Genomic DNA, 23,527 nt, shown 5'->3' on the forward strand with positions numbered 1-23,527 from the left:
TACTAATATTATTTACCTTGGTTACTAAATTTTTTGGCATCGCCTTAAATTTTGCACCCGAGGTGAGTGTGCCTCACTTCCCTCACCCTAATCCCAGCCCTGCAATTATGTTCCTGCCTCGAGGGCTTCCAAGACTCTCCATCACCTTCTGAGAAAGCCCAGGCCCTCTGACTGGCTTTGGACACCTGTCCACGTCTCTCCTCCCCTGCTCTTGCTCCACTGAACTCCTGTGGCCATGAGCCCATGTTTCTAGGGCTGGTACACACTACTGTCCCTGCCAGAATGAGCCTCCACCTCAAAACTCCCTCTTGATCCAAGACTGTCCCAGTGAATATTTTCCACAGCTCCTCTCTCCTCAATCCCCATCAAAAGCCATGAGTTGGTCCCATACCCCCAAGAGTGCCCCACCTTGTCAGGCCAGGTACTTCTTCCTGGGAGGGGCCATCTTCCTACTTCATGCCCAGCCCAGCACTGGGCACTTAATAAATGCCCATGACTTGTGATAATTAAGTCCTCCACCAAGAAAGGACAGCTGGGGCCTGATGCAAAGGTTTATTGCTGAGTCTGCGCGTCTAGCTGAGGGGAGTGCAAATTGTGCCCCGGCCTTGCCAGACGGAAGCTCCTTGTCCCCGACTGCAGCACAGGCCCTGGCCTGTGGACATAAGCAAAGATTTGGTGCTGGATGAGGAAGGAGGGAGCAGGGATGTGGAGACATGGGCCTTTGTCCCTGATAGTTCAGGCATGGCTCTCAGCTTCCCCTGCCAGGGAACCCTGAATTGAAGGGGCAAGAGAAGCTGCTGGTAGGGACAAGAGGGTCACCCAGGTTTGCTTGTAACCCCACCTGAGGTAGACCCCTTTGGGCACAGCCAGGGCCTTTGTCCTATCCTGAATCCTCTGAGCTGATAGAAGGGAGCTGGACTCTGTCCCCAGCCACCCCTCAGGACAGCCCGGCTATTGGCCATAGCTGGTGTCAACAGTACCCTCCCTTAACACACCATCCTGTTGTCCAACCAGCCCAGGGTACTGTGTGTGGGTGGGGAAGTGGTGTGTGGATCTGCTGTCCAAGGACACAGGGAGCAGATCCTGCTGGAGAAGGCTGGAGGTTGTGCTGAGCCTAGTATTTGGGGAATGGTCCTGCTGTGTCTCACTCTGGCACCCAAGGGTCCCCAGGTCTGCCCCCTCCCCACTAATTTATTTATGTGGGGGCCACACAGGCCAGAGCTAGCTTGGACTTTGGACCCTTTGGAGGCTGCTGGGAGGGACTGTCACTGGCTCTGGGTAGACAGGTGTCAAACTTGTCACATGGAGGTGGCAGGGTGAGCAGCTGGCCTGTGTGTGGGAGGGATATTCCCTGTCCTTGATGAAACACTGGGAGGGAGGGCTGTTTGCTGAGCCCAGGCCCACCAGGTGAATCGTGGGCCCCCAGGGGCAGGAGAGCTGTGGGAGATTGGTCAGTTGGGCACTGCTGAGTCACGGTGAGCTTCAGCTGCCCCAAGTCCTGCCTGTTCCTAGCTGGGGCTGGCTGCTGTGAGTCCTAGAGGCCAGTGCAGCCAGGCGGTGAAGGGCAGGGTTTGGGGTTGGGGGCATGAGGCGCTGGGATACTGTGGGAGGTATGGGGGAGGATCCGCGCCTCAAGGCTAGCAGGGCTCAGAGCTTTGGTGAGGTGGCAGGTTGGGGCCCGGGAGTCCCAGGGGGCTGATAGGGTCCTCGGGGTTGGGGCTGCAAGGCAGCTAGGGCTACCAGGTCTCAGGGTGACTGACACGCATGAATTCAGGCACCTGTGAAAAGGAAACCCAGTCAGCATCCCTGAGACCCAAAATAAATGGGTTTAGGCATTGTGTGGGGCGGGGAGGGGGCGGCCCTGGAAGCTGTGACATCTGTGGTCTTGGGGCGGGGCTAAAAGAAACTCAATGGGTGGGACTTGTGGGGTGGGCGGGGCCTCTGTCGGTAGGGTGGAGCCTGAGGAGCTGGGGTGGGGCCTGGAGGCAGTGGGCTCCAGGATTTGGGGGTGAGGCTCCAGGGCCGTGGTGTGGGGTGAGGAGCTGGGCGGGGCTGGGGTATTGAGGCAAGGGCCTGGAGAGGGCAGCGACCTACCTCAGAAGAGGCCACAGTCTTTGAGGTTCTCCTTGATGATGATGTCGGTGACAGCGTCGAAGACAAATTTGACGTTCTGCGTGTCGGTGGCGCACGTCATGTGGGAATAGATCTCCTTCACGTCGCGCCGCATGTTGAGGTCGAGGAACTGCACCTTGATGTAGTTGCCGGCGTCCTCGTAGGTGTTGGGTCCTGCAGGGGCGGGAGCTCTCACTCGGCTCAGCCCTTCCTTCCCCGTGCGGGGGGGTGCGCGCCGCGATCGTGGGGCGGGGGCGCCGCCTGGCGGCCATGCGGACTTCTCACCATCGTAGTCCGGGAAACAGATGCTGAGGTGCGCCTTCTTGATCTTCTCGAAGAAGACGTCCTTCTTGTTGAGGAAGAGCACGATGGACGTCGTGGCGAAGTAGCGGTGGTTGCAGATGCTGTTGAACAGGTGCAGGCTCTCGTGCATGCGGTTCTGAGGAGGGCAGCAGCTATTGGGCACCGGGGGTCGCGTCCGACCCGCAGCACCTGCTCTCTGGGCTCCCGGGCACGCGGGGCTTCCCGCTCAGCTGGCTCTCAGAGGGCGCCCCGCACTGCCCCAGATGGGCCTGCTGAACGCCTCCCGGCCTCCTCAGGCCGCCCGGGACCGGCATCCCCTCCTGTGCCCTCCCCCAGCCCAGCGCGCGGTCTCCGCCTCCAGGGGCCAGCAGCTCCTCCTCGCCCCTGGAACACAGGCCCTGCCTGGCACGCACCACTTCGTCGTCCTCCACCAGCACCATGTCGTAGGCGCTCAGCGCCGCGATGAAGATGATGCAGGTCACGCCCTCGAAGCAGTGGATCCACTTCTTGCGCTCCGAGCGCTGACCGCCCACATCGAACATCCTGCGGGGCCGCGGGATCACAGCATCCCCTCGCCCTGTGCTGGTCGGAGATCTCCCGGCTGGGACTACCACCCTTTCTGCTGGCGGGGTATCAGGGAAGGGGCAGGGTCTATCGCAGGGATGGGGTACCCGGGGCAGGATGGGGCCTGGGGCAGTGACCTCCTGGGCTAGCGTGTGGGTCGTACCGGAAGTTGAGGTCTTTGAAGGAGAACTGCGTCTCGATGATGCCAGTGGTCTTGACTCGCGAGCGCAACACGTCCTGCTCGGTGGGCACGTAGCCCGGGGTTACCAGGCGCTCCAGGTCGGAGAGGTAGCTGCGCGAGACCCGGCCGTAGGTGGGTGGGGAGGCGTGGAGGGCCCCCTGTGCCCCGCGCCCCGCGCTGCCCGCGCGCTCACTAGCCCGCCGAGTCGTTGAGCTGGTACTCCGAGGCGCGCTCAAAACAGGCCTGGATACCGGAGTCCTTCCACAGCCGCTGGATGATGTCCGACATCTCCTTGGGCATCGTGCCCTCCTCGATAGTGTCTGCCATGTGCATCAGCTTCCGGGCGTCGTCCTGGGGGCAGGGTGAGAGTGGCTGGTGGCGGCCAGGGACTCGGGCCCAGCCGCGAGCCTCGAGTCCCCAGAGGCCCGCTCAGCCCGCCTCCTGGCACACCTGGCGTGCAGAGTCTCCGTACTGGATGTTGAGTGTGGTCATGGCGCGTACGATGGCCAGGATGGACTGCAACGTGTTGCCGTAGATGATGGCGATGAACTCGAGGCACTCTTCCAGCGAGTACCCGTCCTGGTGGATAATCCTGAGGCCGAGGCGAGCAGAATCAGCGCCTCGTGGGGAAGTGGGGAAGGACCCAGACCCAGGGGCCTCGGGACAGGCTGGGGCACTCACTTCATCTGCTTGACGATGGTGCTCTTCCCGGACTCACCCGCACCTGAAAGGGACGCGGCGCGTCAGAGCTGCGCTGACCAGCCTGCCCCCTCCCGCAAGGAGGCCGGGAGGACGGGGCCCTCCCGAGTTGGCAGGGTGGACCCGCAGCGAAGAGGCCTGAGCGCCAGCCCCCACCCCGTAGCCACACCTACCCCCCATCCAAATTAAGTCCTGACATCCTGAAGTCACAAGGTTTGCAAATGCCAGGAAAGTGAAGAAAGGAAGCCAACGAGGGGAGTCAATGACCTCAACTGTTCTGGGACAGGGGAGTCCCCAAGACCCCGAGACAGGCAGCCTTTAATTATGCTGTGAGACTACAATGAAGAAATCCCGGAGCGTCATCGCCACCTCGTGGGAGCCTCTGGTACCGCATGCACTGGGTTATTTGAGGCGGGTAAACCCCTTGCATTTCACCTGAAGGGGTGCGGGTGTCTCCAAGAGGCTCAGAGGGAATTAGCTCCTTTGGGTAGGAGGGAGGGCAGAGTTGACATCCTTTCTGAGCTTGCCCCTGCGAGGGCGTTGGGCATAGTTAATGAGATTTCCGGCTTATCCCCTCGGCCTTGGGGGAAAGTGGGGCTGGCTTGGTCCCTCACCCACCTCCAGCTGGTTGACCAGACCCTGGGGAGCTTGGGTGGAGCCCCTCTTGAAGCTGCTTTTTCCCCTTGAGAGGTCAGGCAGTGACCTTGAGGCAGGCCTGGATCAGCCCCATCTCTCCTCACTGCCCATGGTCCAGTGGACGCAGCTTTATCTACTCCCACTGGGCCTCAGTATCCGCCAGCCCCTCTGGCTGCTTTGTAGGTCTACCAGCCACAGGCCTCTGGCACCTGAGGGCCATTCTTTGTGGATCTGGGTGGTCCTAGAGGCTCCCCACTCCCAGGAGGACTATGGCCATCCCCTTCCCAAAGTAGCAGCCCAATAACGGGCTCCCAGTGAGGCCCCTGGCTCCTGAGCACTGCCCAGCAGGCCTATCAAACCAAAGGCTGCATGAAGTTTGTGGGAGCCCAGCCACGGAAAAGTCGGCCTCACGCACCCGTGCAAGAGTGTGGTTGGCACGCACTTCTGGGGAGGGTGGGTCACCTGAGGCAGAGCCGTCTGGAGAGGGGCTTCGTGGGATGTCCAGCCTTGGGGGACTAGGACACCACCTGTCAGGCCTGGCCTTGCTTGGCCAGGGCTCCCACCCTGTGCCCTACTCTGTCGCAGGCTCATACTGCTTCCCAGGGAACCCTTGCTTCACAGAAGGGCTGCCTGCCTGCCTCCAGACCAATGACCTGGTGGCAGTGGCCCCACCTGGGCCCACACCCCTACCCAGAAGCAGCAGCTTCACGGTTCGAGCATCCTTCTCAGCGTCCTCTTTCAGCTTCTTTTCCAGCTCCCTGGAGTGCTTCTCCTCAGCACTGGCCCCAGCCCCCATGGTCCCAGCAGCAGGTGAAGGGACAGAGTGAGCAGGTGGTTCTTCTGGATGGAGGGGATCCCCAGAACCTGGCCTCCCAGGTACCCTTCTGGCCCCAGGAGGACCTGCAATCAACTGGCTCTCTACGGACCTGTGCAGTCCCTGGTGGGGCTTCTTAGTGGGATTTGGGGGCTAAGGGTGTCCAAGAGCCAATCAGAGACAAGGACAGGTGAATCCAGCTCAGCACCCCCAACCCTTCTAATCGGGCTGGCATAGCCCCAATCCCTCAACCGCTGACTCTGCACTCCTGCTGTCCTTCTGCCCCCGCAACCCTCCAAGAGAGGCCCTGGCACTGCCTGGGAGTGGGGAGACATGTTTGGTAGGGTCAGGGCTGAGAAAGGGGAAGGCAGAACCTTGAGCCCTGGGGGTGAGGACAATGGAGGTGGGGCTGGCAGCAAGAGGGCATAATTGGGAGAAACATGCCTGCTGCCTGCCTGGCACCGGGCTCAGCACCACTCCTTATCTTGTTGTAAGCTCACACTGGCCCTGGAGTATGGATGCCCATGTCATCAGCCTCATTTTACTGATGAGGAAGTAGAGGCTCAAAGGGTCACACAGTAGGAAGTGGTTAAGAAGGGCTGGGTGACTCTGGACTGGGATTTTATGACCTGCAGGGAATCCAGAGAGAGGGAAACAGTGGGCATTGCATTCATCCCATATCACAGGCTGGAGCTGCCCCAAGGAGGTCCTCTGCTTCTAACGGACTGTGGTGGGCATGCATGTCTGCTCTGTGTGCCTCGGTGTATGTGTCTTTTTTTTTCGAGATGGAGTCTCGCTCTGTTGCTCAGGCTGGAGTGCAGTGGCGCAATCTCAGCTCACTGCAAGCTCCTCCTCCCAGGTTCACGCCATTCTCCTGCCTCAGCCTCCTGAGTAGCTGGGACAACAGGTGCCCGCCACTACGTCGGGCTAATTTTTTTGTATTTTTAGTAAAGACAGGGTTTCACCGTGTTAGCTAGGATGGTCTCGGTCTCCTGACCTCATGATCTGCCCGCCTCAGCCTCCCAAAGTGCTGGGATTACAGGCGTGAGCCACTGTGCCCGGCCTTTTTTTTTTTTTGAGACTGAGTTTCACTCTGTCGCCAGGCTTGAGTGCTGTGACGCGATCTTGGCTCACTGCAACCTTCAACTCCCTGGTTTAAGCTTCTCCCGCCTTAGCCTCCCAAGTAGCTGGTATTACGGGCATGTGCCACCATACCCAGCTAATTTTTTTTGTATTTTTAGTAGAGACGGGGTTTCACCATGTTGGCCAGGATGGTCTCGATCTCCTGACCTTGTGATCCGCCCACCTCAGCCTCCCAAAGTGCTGGGATTCAGGCATGAGCCACCTCGCCCGGCCATGGGTGTGTCTTTTGCTGGCACCAAGCAAGCAATAACTTGACACGTTTGTGCATGAATACCTGTGTGTACATGTGGGCCTGCGTGTTTATGCCTTTGTGAGTGCATGTGCTCTTATAGGAATCACGTGCCTGTGCGCATGCTTATGTATGTGTGCACATGTATATACATGTGTATGCATGTGTGAATATGCTTTGTGTATTCTCTTCATGCACACATAGGCTTGTGTGTTTTGCAGTTTGTGTAGGTTCGCACGTATGCACTTGCTTATACGCAGGGGTGTGAACATGCCTGTTTGTACCTGAGCATGTGTGCCTGTGCATGTCCATCTCTGCCTGTGTATGACTGTGTGTGTGCATGCATGCTTGCAGGTGCCTGTGCCTATATGTACACTTGAATTTGGGTGCAACAAAGTCTCTAATCTGCAGAGGTGGCCAGGCTCTTCCAGAGAATGTTTTGCAGGCCTGTTGCCAGCTGGAGAAATTGCATCCCAGAGCAGGTGTAGTGTTCCCTGGGGTATGGAGGAATGGGGCTCACCTATCCTGCTCCTGCTCTGTCTGCTGTGGGTGCTCTGAGGCCTGCCTAAGGTTATCTCCAGGGCCTGCCTGCCTCAGCTTAGGGGGTCTGGTGCTCTGTTCAGGTGCAGGGCTCACTGCCGGGCAGAAATTGTTCAGGTCGAGCCCAAAGTGTTGACCTCCCAGGTTCTAGAGATTTCCCACCCTCAACTTCCATAGGAAAACCCAAATCTTGGGCTCTCAAAGGCTCCTCCAGGCACCCTGGGCCTCCTGGCTGGACTCCTTCCCTGGAACCTGGCTGCCTTTCAGCACTCAACTCTGCCATAGACTCAAGAGACCACAAGGGGGTGCCGGGGCACCAGACACTAAGCACTAACGGCTGTCTCTAAATAGTATGCGTGGGAAGTGAATGCTGGCTCCTACCACAGGCTGGCAGCTTCTACACCCACCCTGTTGGATGATGGGGATCTGTCCAGGAGTGAGGCCGTTTCATTTGTGCCACTTTCAGCCTTCAGGCTCCACCCACCCTCCCTGACCCTGAGGAGTGAGTGGGCCCTGGGGGGTCTCTGCAACCCTTCGCACTACCCAAGTGTTTGGGGTGGTGCAGCAGCCCAGGTTTGTCAAACTAAATGTGGTTTCTACATGTCGGGTTTCTTTAAATGGAGCCAATCTACTCCCTTCCCAGCCCCGCACCTGGCTCCCCAGGCCCACCACGTGTGGCTCTAAATCCCCTGACCAAGGAGAGAAGCCAAAGTCCAGTCCCAGAGCCAGTGTTTATTAGCAAGATGGAACCCAAAGGCAGCTGTGGCCTGGGCAGCAGAAGGCCACCAGGAGCCCCCACCCATCTACCCAACTGCCCCCCAGAGCTAATTACATCCATACCCATCGCTTGAAGTGGTGGACATAAGGGAGCCATGGGGAGCCTCTACCGGCCCCAGGCCTCTACCACAGACCCCCTCCCCTCAGAGCTGGGGCCTCCTGTCAGCCCTGCCTGGGCCTGGCCCCTCTGCTATGCTCCCAGCCTCTGAGTCAAAGTGGCACAGGGAAAGCTAAGGAGGTAGAGTGGGGTGGCCCTGCCCTGGTCAGGCGGGGAGGGGAGAAGGGGCTGAAGGGGCTGTCCCACCCAGGCAGGATGCCTCTTCTCCTATCCCCAATAAATAGAGAATAAATACCCAGGAAGGGGCTGGTCATGGCTGAGTGCCCCCAACCCAGGCAGGAGCTGGCATCCTGTGATGGCCCCTTCTTCCCTTCTCTGAGTGCACTTGAGGCCACCCCAGTCTCCAAAGTGGTCCTCGCATCCATGTCTGTGCCACAGCACAGGCTGACAACACACATCAGAAAAGGTGGACAGTCCGTGCCCCATCCGAGAAGGGCTTGCTCCCTCCCTTTGTCCTGTAGATCTTGGCGGAGGCTGTCGAGCAGGTAGACTTCCAGCTGAGTCTGGGGACTGTGTGGTCCTCGCCTGGCCCTGCCAACTGGCTGGGCCTGGTTAGGCCAGCTCTGTTTTCTGCCGTCTCTGACCAGCATGGGTCTAAGTTTTGGAGGATGCTGCCACTGAGGCAGGCTATATTCAACCCACCAATAAATACTGTCTTTGCAGGGGCAGGGTGTGTATAGAATATAGATATTTTTATATATATATATATATATATATCTTTTATATTAAAAGGGACAAGGGCTAGGCTGGCCCATGGCAGGGCTCAGGCAGCTGGCCTCATGTGTCCGGAGGGTGGTGCCGGCGGTTCCGGGGCTTTTTCTGGTCCTGGGGCTCAGGAGACCGGGGTGCCCCTGGAGCCTCCCTGGGGCTGGGGGGCACATGGCGCCAGTAACCCTGGCAGTACTGGTGGATGAGGCCCACTTCTGGCTGGGCCAGCAGCTGGGCTAACTCCTGGTAAGGAGGCGTTGAGGGGCCTGCGCCCGGGGGTGGCTGGGCGCTCACGGACAGTGGTGGGAAGAGGGCAGCATGGACGGCGTCCCGGCCCAGTACATGCAGCTGCACTCGTGTGACGACGTGCTTAAAGTTGTTCTCAGTGGCTGTGCAGGAGTAGACGCCACGATCGCTGAGCTGCAGGGCACGGAGCAACAAGCCCTGCTCTGTGCGCAGGAAGCGGTCCTCTGCACGAATCTGCAGGGGCAAGGAGAGGGGGTTCAGAGGCTCTGTGACCACCCTATGGCCCCAGCCAGTGACTAGATCAGACCACCTTTGTGGCCATTCCGTGTAGAGGCACCCATGTGGGATTTCCATATGCCAGAAAAACCACATGAAGTTTCCATATAATGAGAGATATTTGAATAAGGCATCTGTACAGATTTCCACTTCAGGAGGGATGACCATGAGGTTCTGTACAATGAGGAAAATTTGAAGCGCACACAGAATTTCCTTTTTTTTTTTTTTTTTTTGAGACAAGGTCTGGCTCTGTTGCCTAGGCTAGAGTGCAGTTGAATGATCTGCAACCTCTGCCTCCCTGGTTTACTGCAACCTCTGCCTCCCAAGCTCAAGCCATCCTCCCACCTCAGCCTCCCAAGTAGCTGGGACCACATGCATGACTATGCCCAGCTAATTTTTGTATTTTTGGTAGAGAAAGGGTTTCACCATGTTGCCCAGGTTGGTCTCGAACCCCTGACCTCAAGCAATTTGCCTGCCTTGGCTTCCCAAAGTGTTGGGGTTACAGGCATGAGCCACCACACCCAGCCAGAATTTCCATTTAATGAGAATATCCAATTGGGATAACCACATAGAATTTCCATGTAAACAGGGACACCTGTAGGGCATTTCCATAAAATGAGGGCCCCATAGAATTTCCACATACTGGAGCTCACTCACATGATGTTTTTGTAGAAGGTACACCCCCAATGTGGTATGCATATGGAATTTTCATGTGAACAGGCATACCTAGAAACACTTTCCATAGAATGAGGCCAATCCCATGGTGTTTCCACATAACTGTTTTCACTCAAAGATTTGCATGTAGGGAAGGGAGCTTGGAAGGGGTCACAGCATGAGAGTTGCTCCAGATCACTCCTCTACTACATTTCACCACTGCGCAAGGACTCTCACGTCCACGGTGCAGCACTGGGCGCAGGAACTCACCTCTCGGCGCCGGTCACCAGGATCTCGCTGAAACAGCCACTTAACAGCGGCTTGGGGTGAGCGGGGCTGACACTCAAGGAAGGCTGCGCTGCCGGCCACACCATACTGCACAGACTCCACGGCATTCTTGTTGGCTTTAGAGTGAGAGGGGTTAAGCAAAAGCCGCATCACCTCCGGGCAGCCTGAGTAGGCACCGAGGGGCACCTACTCACCAATGTAGAGCTCTGTGTTGATGGGGCAACTAGGAACATCCCATCTCCATTAGCCCCCACCCTCCATTAGCCATCAGAGCACCCTTACAGTGGGGGCCCTGTGAGCAGCTTTGTGGGCTGCGTGGAGCTCTGCAGTGTGAGCAGCACCCCACGGTGAGGCCCAGCATACTCACCATTGGAGTTGAACCCACGGCACTGCCTGATGGGGTTTCCGTGCCGGACGTCCTGCCGGCGGCTCCGCCTGGATGAGGATAGCCCCTGAAGGAGTGCTCCCAGGAAGCTTGCCTCCCCAGGTCCCTGTATCTCCCTGACTCCAGGGCAGGGCCCTTTTTCCCCAGGGCAGTGATGTCTTACCCATAAGACTCCCCTAGGGTAATATCACATGCACCCCGGGTAATATCACATGCACCCCCAAATCCCCTAGGATAGGGCCCTGGGACTGGTTGCTAAAATTCTAGGTGTCTAGGGGTCCACACCTCTTGGAGGATGCTGTATAGCGGGAGCAGGCCTGGCCATCCCAGGCACAGTAAGGGTCCCGGGCAAGGCAGCAGTCAGCACAGGCAGCCCCATACGCCTGGCAGCGGTGCAGGCTCAGGTGTGTGACACCCACGGCTGACGCCACGTAGAGTTGTTGCTGGAGCAAAGGGTAGGGCCTTGTCAGTTCCTGTCCCATAGCCAGCCCCACCAACAGCCAGCTAGGCTGGGCTCCTCTTCCCTGTTCCATGCCTCAGTTTACCCATCCCTGTGCCAACGGCATGACCCTGAGGGGATGCAGGCCCTGTCCCCATCCCTGGCCCACCTCGCCAAAGGCTTACCCTCTTAGAAGAGATGGTCATGGTCTTGACAGGTGCTGGATCCTAGAAAAAGATAAAGATCAGCTTGGGACGCCAGGGACCCCCTCCCTGCCCTGACCTAGAGGTCTCAGGTCAGAGGCTGGGACTGGGGGGAGGGTGAAGGTGGGGAGGTTAGGACTGGGTGGTGTCACACCCACCTTGAAGACCTCCACCTCCTCCAGCATGAGCTCTTCCATCTCCTGGTCATCCTTGGGCAGCACAATGACCTTCTGCACTGTCCCGCGGTCTGGAACGGGCCGGGCAGGGCCTCAGTGGGGCTGGGGATGCTGGGGAAGGGGTACCAGCCTCAGCCCCTTCCCCCACCAGGGCCCAAACCCCCTAGGGCATTGGAGCGGGAGCTTTGTGCCAAGGTGGAAGAGTTTCCCCAGGTCAAAGGGGACTGGCCCAGAACATAGGGGGTCATGGCCAGGGTCTGCCCCCACCAACCCAGACCCTGATTTTGGGCCCTGCTGAGAACAGGACACTGGGGCATGCATTCTCCTGTGTTTGGGCTGCTGGAACTGTAGGGGGTGCACTGTGGCATGTGTGTGCACACACGAGCATGTTGGCCTGTGTATCCTGGAGGTGTCTACCATCTGTCTCCACCCCCTTCCTGCCATACATAAGTCCCCAGATGCCCAGTGTCCCTGTTCTTCTGGGCCCCTGGGGATGGAAGTGGGAATGGGGTTTTCCCACCCCTAGCCTCTGTTATCCCAGCAATAGGGAGAAGGCACCAAAGGATGAGGATGAAGAGGTGACTCTGATGAGCTTGCAGCAAGCCCTAGCAGGGCAAGCCCCAGCCCCAAGGATCTGCACCCCGCACCCGGTGGGCCCAGCGTGGGAGAGGCCGGGAGCAGCAGTGGGTACCTGTGCCCAGGAAAAGCACCTCATAGCGCCCGTCGGCTGCATCCACCTGGTCTACGGCAACAGTGGTGAGGCGGTAGGGAGCACCTGTGCGGACTACCAGGGGCCGCCGCTGCAGAGGGTACACGGCCTGGTACATGAGCGGGTGGCTGCGCATGAAGTTGATCACCTCATCAGGATAATCCTTGGTGGACTTCATAGATGGCGTGAAGGTTCCACCAGGGCACTGTGGACAGGTGGCGAGTGTCAGTCCCAGGCTGCCTGGGCAGGGTAGGCTGGAGCCATTAGCTTCAGAAGAGGCCGCTGCACTATCTGTCCCTACCACCTCAACCTGCTCCTCTCCCCAAACCCGCTCTCCAGGTTTCTGCCCTGCACCTGACCTCTACAGGTCCTGCTCTGGCCAAGGTCCCACGTGGCCAAATGCCACAGCCACCTCCCTGGCCTCAGGTGCCATGACCTTGTGGCAGCATTTGCCCAAGCGGACCACTCCCTTCCATGTCCCCCTCCCCACCCTGTCATCTCCTTCCTCTCTGGCTGTTCCTAGGGTCTCATCCGTCTCCCTCCTGCACAGCTGGACTGCAGGCCCCGACGTCCTTGTCACACACCAGGCTCACTCTCCTCCTTCCTGAAGCTGTCCCCTGAGCCTGGGCTCAGCCTGCCCCCCGTCATGGCCAGCTTACCTCTGGCCCATCCTTCTGACTCCAGGTTACCTCTGGAGGGAAGCCTCCCCTGTCCCCCACTGAGACCAGCTTCTCCAGCCCAGTCCTGACCACATGGAGTCAGAACTGCATTGGATCAGATCCGCTGCTCTCCTGCTTAAACTCCCACATCAGCCGGTGTTACATCAAGATAAAGTGACATGCCTCTGTGACCTCTGAGACCCTGCCTGAGGCCTGGCCCTGCCCCTCCCCAGCTCTTTTCCTCCTGTTCCTCAGCTGAGCCAACCTTTAGCCTGCCTCCAGTGTCTGCAGGGAAGACGCTTCCCTCCAACCTTCGGCTCCCAAACAGCCCCACAGAGGACCCTCCGAGGAGCAGCTGACCATGCCCAGCCCACCATCTTTGTCCCAGAATCCTGTCTGGGCTCCTCCACAGCTTGACACTGTGTGTGAAGGCCCGTCTGTGTGTGCATTACGGCTCACCGCCTCCGCTGGCTGGGAGGGCCATGACAGTGGGGCCCGTGTTGCAAAGGGCCTGACCCAGAGGCCTCTTAGAAGAAGAGGAAGGGGAGAAGCAGGATGAGTGGGGTCCTTACCGTGCCTGGCCGTGGGTAGGGCATCTTCCCTGAGAAGGGCATCCACTGGTAGTTGGGCCCCTCTTTGTGGGCAAAGGGCCCATTGAAGACCATGCGAATATCAGCCATGGAGTAGACACACACGGCAGAGCCTCGGAACACGGAGCTGTGGGCATGGCAGGCGCTGCTGAGCGGGACAGACCCTCCACCTAGGGCCCATCCCCAAACTGCCCCCTCCCCACAGCTCGCCACCGGGCTGGGGTTCTCCACGAGTTACAATCCCCCAACGGGGCCACTCCCTGCCACTGCTGGCCCCGACCCCAGCCTCACCCAGAAGAGGTAAAGACAGCGTAAATGACAGGGTTCCTCACGTCCTGGGTCTGCTGGACAAACACGTCCTCTGGGGACAGAGGGAGAAGGTATTGGAGGGTGCCTTGGGTGGGAGCCCCTGGGCCCCACCCACTCCTGCACGGGGTGGGGGGGCCCACCAAAGGCACCCTGACCACCCATCCAGCCTCTATTCCTCTTGCTGTAGCCAGAGCACCCTGCCTGCCTGCTGGGCACTCACGGAGCTCATCAAAGTGAGTCTCAATGCCATCCTCGCCCGGGACAGAGCAGACGAGCCGCGCTTTCAGGAATGTGCTCCACTTGTTGACCAGGCAACAGTGACCACCGTCATCGTTCTAGGGGGTGGGGTAAGAGGCCGGGTCAGATCAGCTCTTGACCCCAAGCCCTGGCTGGAGCAGGGCTGATGAAGCCAGAACTGGTTGAAGGGGCAGCCTGGTGGCTCTGCCAATGCATACCAGACAAATGCGCCCGATGCGGGCGTACACAGCGGGGCTCTGCGGCGCCTCTGCCGACCGCTCACGGAAGAAGAAGTAAAGCTTATCATCATTGCGCTCCGCGCTGTCAGGAATGAGCTCAGCATGGATGAACGACGGGTCTGCAGGTGGCAGGGGTCAGCTGGGTGAGCCCCTACTCTGATGGTGCCCCTGATGTTCTCCGACAGAATCCCCAGCCAGGTACAAGAACACCCCCAACTCCTCTCCAGATAAGAAACTACCCCTGCCCCAGGTAGTCATAGGCTAAACATGTCCCCACTTCCCCCACATGTGCTTCTTTACGACCTCCTTGCCGCATCCCAGACACACGGCCACAGAAGGGCTCCTGGGGCTGCGCTTACCGTTCAGCCACCGGGAGTTGTACTGATCCGTGCGCATGGCTGTCTGCTTTCCAAGTGTGCGGAAGATGGCTGCATCAGTGCCCATAAAATCGATGTACACACCAGCATAGAGCTCCTCATCTGTGGGTGGGCCAGTGGGTCAGTCAGAGGGCTGCTGTTTGCTAGGGCCAGGGCACAGCTCAGATGACTTCCAGGGCAGGGCCTTATCTCCCCGCTCAGGCTCCCCGCTGGGGCATGATCCTATCTCCAGTGGAGTGCTGGTCAGTGTTTCACCACTGGCTCTGGGAGGGTTGGCATTAGTAACGATCAGCTCTGATTAGTAGCAATAGCCCATTTCTGTGGTGTGAATACTCCTGCCATGACTAATTTCAAGCTACCAACCTGAGGTCACTGAAAGCAAAATCAGGAAGAGCTGCCAACACCACTGTACAGTATTTCTACCCCACAGACACAACAAATGTAAATCACCTCAAGAGCATAGCTAATAGGAAAGGTGCAGTGGCTCATGCCTATAATCCCAGCACTTTGGGAGGCCCAGGCGGGTGGATCATTTGAGGTCAGGAGCTGGAGACCAGCCTGGCCAAGATGGTGAAACCCTGGCTATACTAAAATACAAAAATTATCCGGGCATGGTGGCAGGCGCCTCTAATCCCAGCTACTCGGGAGGCTGAGGCAGGAGAATTGCTTGAACCAGGGAGGCGGAGGTTGCAGTGAGCGAGATCGCGCCACTGCACTCCAGCCTGGGCAACAGAGCAAGGCTCCATCTTAAAAAAAAAAAAAGAGAGGCCGGGCATGGTGGCTTATGCCTCCTGCAATCCCAGCACTTTGGCAGGCCGAGGCAGGCAGATCATGAGGTCAAGAGATCGAGACCATCCTGGCCAACGTGGTGAAACCCTGTTTCTACTAAAAATACAAAAAAATTAGCCAAGCGTGGTGGTGCACGCATGTAGTCCCAGCTACTCGGGAGGCTGAGGCAGGAGGCTGAGGCAGGATGATCGCTTAAACCTGGGAGGCGGAAGTTGCAGTGAGCTGAGATTGCACCACTGCACTCCAGCCTGGTGACACAGTGAGACAACCGTCTCAAAAAACAAAAACAAAAATAAAAAAACCACAAAAAAACAAAAAAGAGCAGAGCTAACAATAAAGTGTAGTGAAAGAATTAGGAAGCATACGCACACCTCAGTTCACTGGGCTTTGTGCACTGCAAATACTGCATTTTTTACAGAAGGAAGGTTTGTGGCAACCCTGTGTCAAGCAAGTCTGTTAGCACCATTTTTTCAACAGCGTATGCTTACTTTGTGTCTCTGTGTCTGTGTCACAGTTTGGTAATTTTTCTTCTTCTTTTTTTTTTTTTTTTTTTTTTTTGAGACGGAGTCTTGCTCTGTCACCCAGGCTAGAGTGCAGTGGCACCATCTCAGCTCACTACAACCTCCGCCTCCCAGGCTCAAGCAATTCTCTTGCCTCAGCCTCCCAAGTAGCTGAGACTACAGGTGTCCACCACTACACCTGGCTAATTTTTGTATTTTTAGTACAGACGGGTTTTCACCATGTTGGCCAGGCTGGTCTCGAACTCCTGACCTCAGGTGATCCACCTGCCTCGGCCTCCCAAAGGGCTGGGATTACAGACATGAGCCACCGCGCCTCGCCTACATTTTGGTAATTCTTGCAATATTTCAAACTATCTGTTATGGTGATCTGTGATCAGTGATCTTTGATGTTACTATTGCAATTATTTTGGGGCACCGTGAACCTCACCCATATAAAACAGTGAACTTAATCGATAAATGTTGTGTGTGTTCTGACTGCTCCACTTACTGGGCATTCTCCCATCTCTCTCCCTCTTCTTGGGCCTCTCTATTCTCTGGGACACAGCAATATTAAAATTAGATCAATTAATAATCCCACAATGGCCTCTAAGTGTTCAAGTGAAAGGAAGAGTCATATTATCTCTCACTGTAAGTCAAAAGCTAGAAATGGGCCAGGTGCAGTGGCTCATGCCTGTAATCCTAGCACTTTGGGAGGCTGAGGCAGGGGATCACTTGAGGTCAGGAGACCAGCCTGGCCAACATGGCAAAACCCATTTCTACTAAAAATATAAAAATTAGCCAGAGGTGGTGGTGGGCACCTATAATCCCAGCTACTTGGGACGCTGCAGCAGGAAAATCACTTGAACCGGAGAGCAGGGAGTCGGGGGGTGGAGGTTGCAGTGAGCCGAGATCATGCCACTTCACTCCAGCCTGGGGGACAGAGTGTAACTCTGTCAAAAGAAAAAAAAAAAAAAAAAAAGCTAGAAATGATTAAGCTTAGTATGGAAAGCATGTTGAAAGCTGAGACAGGTCCAAAACTAGGCCGCTAGCACTAGTTAGCCAAGTTGTGAATGCAAAGGAAAAGTTCTTGAAGGAAATTAGAAGGGCTATTCCAGTAAACACACAAATGATAAGAAAGTGAAACAGCCTTATCACTGATATGGTGAAAGTTTTACTGGTTGACATGGAAGATCAAACCAGCTACAACATTCCTTTAAGCCAAAGTCTAATCCAGGGGAAGCCCTAACTCTCTTCAATTCTGTGAAGGCTGAGAGAAGAGAGGAAGCTGGAGAAGAAAGGTTTGAAACCAGCCGAGACTGGTTCATGAGGTTTAAGGAAAGCAGCCATCTCCAAAACATAAACATGCAAGGTGAAGAGCAAGTGCTGATGGAGAAGCTGCAGCAAGTTTTCCAGAAGATTTAGATAAGATCATGGATGAAGGGGGCTACACTAAACACGATTTTCAATGCAGATAAAACAGCCTTCTGGCCAGGGCCAGTGGCTTACACTTCTAATCCCAGCATTTTGGGAGGCAGAGGCGGGAGAAACACTTGAGGTCAGGAGTTCAAGACCAGCCTGGTCAACATGGCGAGATGCCGTCTCTACTAATAATACAAAAATTAGGCAGGCATGGTGGCATGCACCTGTAATCCCAGCTACTTGGGAGGCTGAGGCAGGAGAATCGCTTGAACCCAGAAGGCAGGGGTTGTGGTAAGCCGAGATGGTGCCACTGCATTCCAGCCTGGGCAACAGGGCGAGACTCCATCTCAAAAAAAAAAAAAAAGAAAAAGAAAGAAATAGCCTTCTTGTGGAAGACGATGCCATGTAGGATTTTCACGGCTATCAAGGAGAAATCAATTCCTGGCTTCAAAGCTTCAAACGACAGTCAGACTCTCTTATTAGGGGCTAATGCAGCTGGTGACTTTAAGTTGAAGCCAGTGCTCATTTACCATTCCAAGAACCCTAGGGCCCTTAAGAATTATGTGAAATCGGGGCGGGCGTGGTGGCTTACGCCTGTAATCCCAGCACTTTGGAAGGCCGAGACAGGTGGATCACGAGGTCAGGAGATCGAGAGCATCCTGGCTAACACGGTGAAACCCCGGTCTCTACTAAAAATTAGCTGGGTGTGGTGGCGGGCGCCTGTAGTCCCAGCTACTCAGGAGGCTGAGGCAGGAGAATGGCGTGAACCCGGGAGGCGGAACTTGCAGTGAGCTGAAATCACAGCACTGCACTCCAGCATGGGCGACAGAGCGAGACTCCGTCTCATAAAAAAAAAAAAAAGAATTACGCAAAATCTACTCTGCCTGAGCTCTATAAATAACAACAAAGCCTGAATGATAGTACATCTGCTTACAGCATGGTTTACCAATTTTTTTTTTTTTTTGAACCAGAGTCTCGCTCAGTTGCCCAGGCTGGAGTGCAGTGGCACGATCTTGGCTCACTGCAACTTCCACCTCCCAGGTTCAAGCTATTCTTCTGCCTTGCCTCCCAAGTAGCTGGGATTACAGGTGCACACCACCACACCTGGCTAATTCTTGGGTTTTTAGTAGAGACAGAGTTTCACCCATGTTGGCCAGCCTGGTCTCGAACTCCTGACCTCAAGTGATCCACCCGCCTCGGCCTCCCAAAGTCCTAGGATTACAGGCGTGAGCCACTGTGCCTGGCTGGTTTTCTGAATATTTTAAATCCACTGCTCAGAAAAAAAGATTCCTTTCAAAATATTACTGCTCATTGGTCTTGGTCTCCATCAGAGTTCTGATGGAGGTGTGCAAGGAGACAAATGTTGTTTTCATGCCTGCTAACACAACATCCGTTCTGCAGCCCATAGATCAATTTCAATTTTCAAGTCTTTTTTTTTGAAATGGAGTCTCGCTCTGTTGCCCAGGCTGGAGTGCAGTGGCACGATCTCAGCTCACTGCAACCTCCACCTCCCAGGTTCAAGTGATTCTCCTGCCTCAGCCTCCCTAGTAGATGGGATTACAGGCACCCGCCACCACGCCTGGCTAATTTTTGTATTTTTAGTAGAGACAAGGTTTCACCATGTTGGCCAGGCTGGTCTCGAGCTCCTGATCTCAGGTGATCCGCCCACCTCCGTCTCCCAAAGTGCTGGAATTATAGGTGTGAGCCACCACACCCGGCTAGTTTTGAGTGTTTGTTACTTTTTATTGTTGTTACCTTTGTTTTAATGTTTAATCGTAAACTCATATAATTTAAAAAATGGTTTTTATTTTTTATTTTTTAGTAGAGACAGGGTTTCACCATGTTGTCCAGGCTGGTCTCGAACTCCTGACCTCAAATGATACAATCGCCTCAGCCTCCCAAAGTGCTGGGATTATAGATGTGAGCCACTGAGCCTGGCCTTAACTTTTAATAATAGTTGTCTTTAACAACTGGCTCAAAAAATTCCTGAAAATTTAATAATGTACTTGCCTCTAACATACCACATCTGAGGCTCCCCCAGGGCAGGCCCTGTCTTTCCTCATCAGACTGATTTGGGCTCTGCCATCAGGCTGGGACCTTCTCACTTGCCAAGAGGGGGAGGATAATGTCTGCCCCTTGACCCCAGGGCCTTTCCCAGGCTTGGAGGTGGCACAGTGCCCAACAGCTGCTCTGAGAGGCAGACTGTTGAACAATCAGAAAACAGGCAGCGTGCATGAGTCAGGGTCAGTGGTGGGTTCATCCAACCTGCAGTTAGGGGCAGCAGCTGCTCCTGAGACCCCGGCAGGACCCCTACTCAGAGAACAGCCCCCAACCCTCCCAGACACCTACCCAGACCAGAAACATGCTCTCCCTGTCTGGTCACAGAGCCAGAACTTTCCATTGGTGCTTCCCTACAGGGCTCTCCCAGCCTCTCAGACACACCAAGAACATGCTATGGGACTGCCCCTCAGACCAGCCCCGATACGCACTCGGCTTATCTTCTCTTCTAGGAGACCTGTGGTCAGGAGGGTTCTGGACTTTGCATGGACCACACTGTGTGTTTCAGGGTAGGACCTGGCTTCCTTGGTACCCCATCCAAAGGGGCCAGGTGGAGGTTTCTACCACCCAGTCTCTGACCTCAGCTCACAGTGGGGTCTGGCCTGCACCCTCTCCCCCTTGCCAGGTGGGGCCTTTTGGGGAGTTCAGGGACAGCCTAGTCACGGTCTCTGCCCTTGGGTAAGTGTTGGTGCCATGCCCCATCTCCAGGGGCAGAGGCCACACATTGAGACTGTAGAGCGGGGCTGGGGGGCACTCACTGATGAGGGCCGATGCTGTGTCCAGCTTGGGATCGTACGGACACTTGCCCTTCCCTGACTCGAGTCGCTCAGGCTCCAGGTAGAAGATGTAATCCTGCAAGGCAGAGCGGGGCTCAGCATCGTCCAGGCCAGTCCCTCAGCCAGGAAGTGTGAGGGTCACCAGGCTCCCAGGGTGAGAATGAGCCCCCAGGCATACCCCGAGCCCACCCCTACACTCCCCAGAGTTCCTTGGCCTTAAACTCCATCCAGCCAGGTCTCCCAGGGCAGGGCCATGCTGTGGGCTCCAAGGGAGGTGCTTCCTAGTCCCAGGTCTTAGGGAAGACCTGGGGACCAAGTCTCAAGGGGCCCTGTCTTGGGGGCTATGAGATGGACATGGAGTGGGCTTGTAGGGGCTGAAGCCCCTCCATGCCAACTGGCTCATAAAGACACTGGCCAAGGCCCCCTGGGCTACAGAGGCACAGCTCTTTGCTGTGGCTGCCTGTCTTGGGTCAAGAAGGCGTTGCAGACCTGGCCAGGGCAGGAGTGACTGGTTAAAGGCCTGGGGTCCTGTCCTTTGCCATCAGGTCTAGCCAGGCCAGAGAGCTCTAAGGTTACTGTATCCTCAGGCTTTGTGTCCTACCTGTGGTCCTCAGGATGGACCAATGGGCCACGACCTTTCTCCTGTCCCTCAGCAGAGCCCCCAGGCTCCACATCTCCCCAGGGAGCCAGGAGTCAAGGAGTCCAGCCCAGACCACATGGAATTCACAAAGCCCCCTGTGCCTCCCAGCCCAGCCTGCAAGATGCTAGGAGGAAGGCTGGAAAAGGCACTGGGACAGGGGTGAGCACAGAGGCCACAAGAGAAAGCCAGTCAGAGGGAGGGAAAGGGGCAAGGAGAGAGGAACAGAGGCAGGAGGAGGTGGCAGCAGGTGGCAGGATGGCGATGGGAAGGTGCACACAGGCCTACTTCCAGTTACACACTGCACACGTGACTTCCTGCACACACAGGGGTGCACACACAGCTCTGAACATATCACTGCCAGCACACGGAACCCCCTGCTCACACCATGGACACGCACACACAGAATCCACACGATCCTGCATTTCTGCACTCCCCACCACAAACATGCTCTGTCATTCACCGGCAGCCCCTGCCCCCCTGCCCGCCCCTGCCCAGCCCCAGCTCTCCCAGCCCAGACCCAGGTCATGACTAGTGGACAGATACCACCCGGGAGAAGAGCGCCCCAAGCACATGAGTGTGCAGGACACCTGTGTTCACAGATGACTCATGGGAGGCATGGGGCACGGACACCTGGGAGTAAGGTGTCAGACTGCACTCATGTGCCACTTTCCACTCTGGGTGCTGAGTGAGGAGGGCCCACATCCACACTGGTGTGTGCTCTTGTGTGTCTACACACATGCTTTCTGAGGGCTAAGGCATGGCTGTCCCCAGGGCTCCTGTCTTCCCCGCCTGGTGGCTTCATTATTTCTTGCCTGCAGGGGTCACACTGAGGCTGACATGAGTCCAGCTGGGCATGCCTTCTGAGCCTGAGGGCACTTCAGAGGAAGGGGTGGGGATGGGGTGTGGGCACAGAGGTAGAGGGGAGGCCCTGGGGAGGCTGGCCTCAGGTGCAGGCCTAGGGCGAGTTCCGCTCAGAGGCAGTGCTGCCTGGCAAAGACCTGGAGGGATGAGGCCCACCTGGCGTGGGGCTGTGGGCGTCGGGCGGAGGGCACCATCCGTGGCTCGGCTGCCGCGGCCTCTGACCGCCTGCGTCTGGGTCCATGGTGTGGCCTGAGAAGACGAGGAACAGGGGTTAGAGCTGGGGGTGGCAGGGGCTGGGGGAGCGGGCTCGGGCTGCCAGCCTCTAACACCACACAGGCCAGGAACACATGTGAACACGTGGGCCCCCCAGAACACGTCTATGCGTGTGCACATACATACACACAGGCTTGGCACACGCCTGCACACACAGGTGCCCCTCAGATCCAGTCACTCTCACACATGCCCTACAAGTTCACGCCAGCTCACACACATGCCCACATGGAAATGGAAAAGGGTGGAAGCAGGCAGGAAGGGGCAGAGCTGGGGAAGGGGCAGCTCCCCACAACCCCGGCCCTGGGGGAGGAAGGCAGCTCTCCCCCAGGCCACATGGTAGAAGCTGACCCAGGTGTCCAGCCTCCTATTGCAAGGCCCCCACCAGGCCCTCTGGCTCGGCTGTGGCGGCACGGTCCACAGGCATAGCCAAGAGAGCTGTTGCCACATATGGAGCAAGTGCTTACTATGTGCCAGGCACAGTGCTAGGAGCTTTGGGAGCTTTAGCTCACTGCCTCCTCCTCACACCGACCTGTGAGAAAGGCAGCAGTTAGCCCCATTTTCAAGTGAAGAAACTGAGGCTCAGTGAGGTGAAAGAAGTCACTCACCCAAGGTCAAAAGGCTCGGAAGTGGCAGGGCTGGGGCTGAAGCCCCTCCTCCCATCAGGACCCTGGGATGCAGCCACCAGCAGGGGCAGCACAGGGCCAGGGTGGCTGGGGCTTACCTGGGCACGGCGTCCGCGGTTCACATAGGTGCACATGGGGTTGTAGGCACCTGTCCCGCACACATACAGGTGTGTTCGGTTCCAGGGCTGGATGAGCCTGACGAAGTTCCCACACTCGCCCTGGGGCCAGAGGGAAGGCTGCATAGGTGCCCTGGCCAGGCCTGCCCCCACACTGGGGGCAGTGCCTTCCCACCTGTGGATTCCCCCTTCCCACCTGTGGATCCCACCAAACTCACGTTGCCATCCTTGCCTGAGAGCACGCATTCCTCGATGCGCTGTGGGGAGGCTGCCCAGTGTATCTGCAGAGATGGGGGTCAGAGGGTGCAGCCTTCTGGACATGCCCTGAGCCCTGGGGCTCCGTGCCCACCCCACGTCCCACATCAGGGCCAGCCCTTACAATGAGGGGCTCGCGGTTGATGTCGTGCAGGTCCAGGGACAGCACGTAGTCCTTGCTGCCCACATACATGCGGTCGTGGTCCTCGTCCTTGAGCAAGATTCGGTAGTCGGTTGTGTTGAGCAGGAAGTTGAAGAAGTGGGCGGTGCCTGTGGCCTTCAACTCTGCAGGTGGAGGGCAGGGCACCAATTAGGACCTTCAGGAAACCATCCAGCCATACCCCCTCTGACAAAGGGGAGACTGAGGCCCTGAGGTTCCCCTCAGGACCCCCACCACACAGTGGTCTTTTTTTTTTTTTCTTTTTTTCTTTTTACAAGATCGAGTCTCACTCTGTTGCCCAGGCTGCAGTACAGTAGCGAGATTGCGGCTCACTGCAACCTCCATCTGCTGGGTTCAAGCGATTCTCCTGTCAAGCGAGCCTCCTGAGTAGCTGGGATTACAGGCGTCACCCACCACACCCAGCTTATTTTTTTGTTTGTTTGTTT

At 56.8% G+C, this 23,527-nt stretch overlaps 2 protein-coding genes across 5 annotated transcripts in view; both read right to left on the reverse strand.

Annotated features, from left to right (window-relative positions):
• Positions 1-538: 538 nt before the first annotated feature.
• On the reverse strand, positions 539-7,844 carry GNAT1 (G protein subunit alpha transducin 1). The gene is made up of 9 exons (XM_003776241.4): positions 5,186-7,844; positions 3,842-3,884; positions 3,611-3,752; positions 3,354-3,511; positions 3,143-3,271; positions 2,829-2,958; positions 2,398-2,551; positions 2,095-2,286; positions 539-1,778 (listed from the first exon to the last, which is right to left on the reverse strand). The coding sequence occupies exons 1-8, from the start codon at positions 5,289-5,291 to the stop codon at positions 2,096-2,098; spliced, it is 1,053 nt and encodes a 350-aa protein (XP_003776289.2). The 5' UTR covers positions 5,292-7,844; the 3' UTR covers positions 539-1,778; position 2,095.
• Positions 7,845-7,933: 89 nt separating this feature from the next.
• The window catches only part of SEMA3F (semaphorin 3F), a 33,780-nt gene continuing 18,186 nt past the window's right edge, over positions 7,934-23,527 (reverse strand). For 3 of the 4 annotated variants that reach the window (XM_024245378.3, XM_024245379.3, XM_024245380.3), the window contains exons 3-19: positions 23,046-23,206; positions 22,885-22,947; positions 22,649-22,768; positions 21,811-21,903; positions 20,136-20,229; positions 14,594-14,713; positions 14,214-14,353; positions 13,979-14,093; positions 13,741-13,810; positions 13,432-13,576; positions 12,183-12,405; positions 11,474-11,562; positions 11,298-11,339; positions 10,959-11,116; positions 10,656-10,723; positions 10,271-10,404; positions 7,934-9,304 (exon numbers count right to left, since the gene is read on the reverse strand). In XM_024245378.3, the coding sequence (XP_024101146.3) occupies positions 8,894-9,304; positions 10,271-10,404; positions 10,656-10,723; positions 10,959-11,116; positions 11,298-11,339; positions 11,474-11,562; positions 12,183-12,405; positions 13,432-13,576; positions 13,741-13,810; positions 13,979-14,093; positions 14,214-14,353; positions 14,594-14,713; positions 20,136-20,229; positions 21,811-21,903; positions 22,649-22,768; positions 22,885-22,947; positions 23,046-23,206 (2,246 nt within the window). In that variant the 3' untranslated portion in view covers positions 7,934-8,893. The remainder of the gene's footprint in view (positions 9,305-10,270; positions 10,405-10,655; positions 10,724-10,958; positions 11,117-11,297; positions 11,340-11,473; positions 11,563-12,182; positions 12,406-13,431; positions 13,577-13,740; positions 13,811-13,978; positions 14,094-14,213; positions 14,354-14,593; positions 14,714-20,135; positions 20,230-21,810; positions 21,904-22,648; positions 22,769-22,884; positions 22,948-23,045; positions 23,207-23,527) is intronic. The other variant, XM_024245381.3, reaches the window with a different exon arrangement.

Source organism: Pongo abelii, chromosome 2 (assembly GCF_028885655.2).
Source record: "Pongo abelii isolate AG06213 chromosome 2, NHGRI_mPonAbe1-v2.0_pri, whole genome shotgun sequence".
Taxonomy (NCBI): domain Eukaryota; kingdom Metazoa; phylum Chordata; class Mammalia; order Primates; family Hominidae; genus Pongo; species Pongo abelii.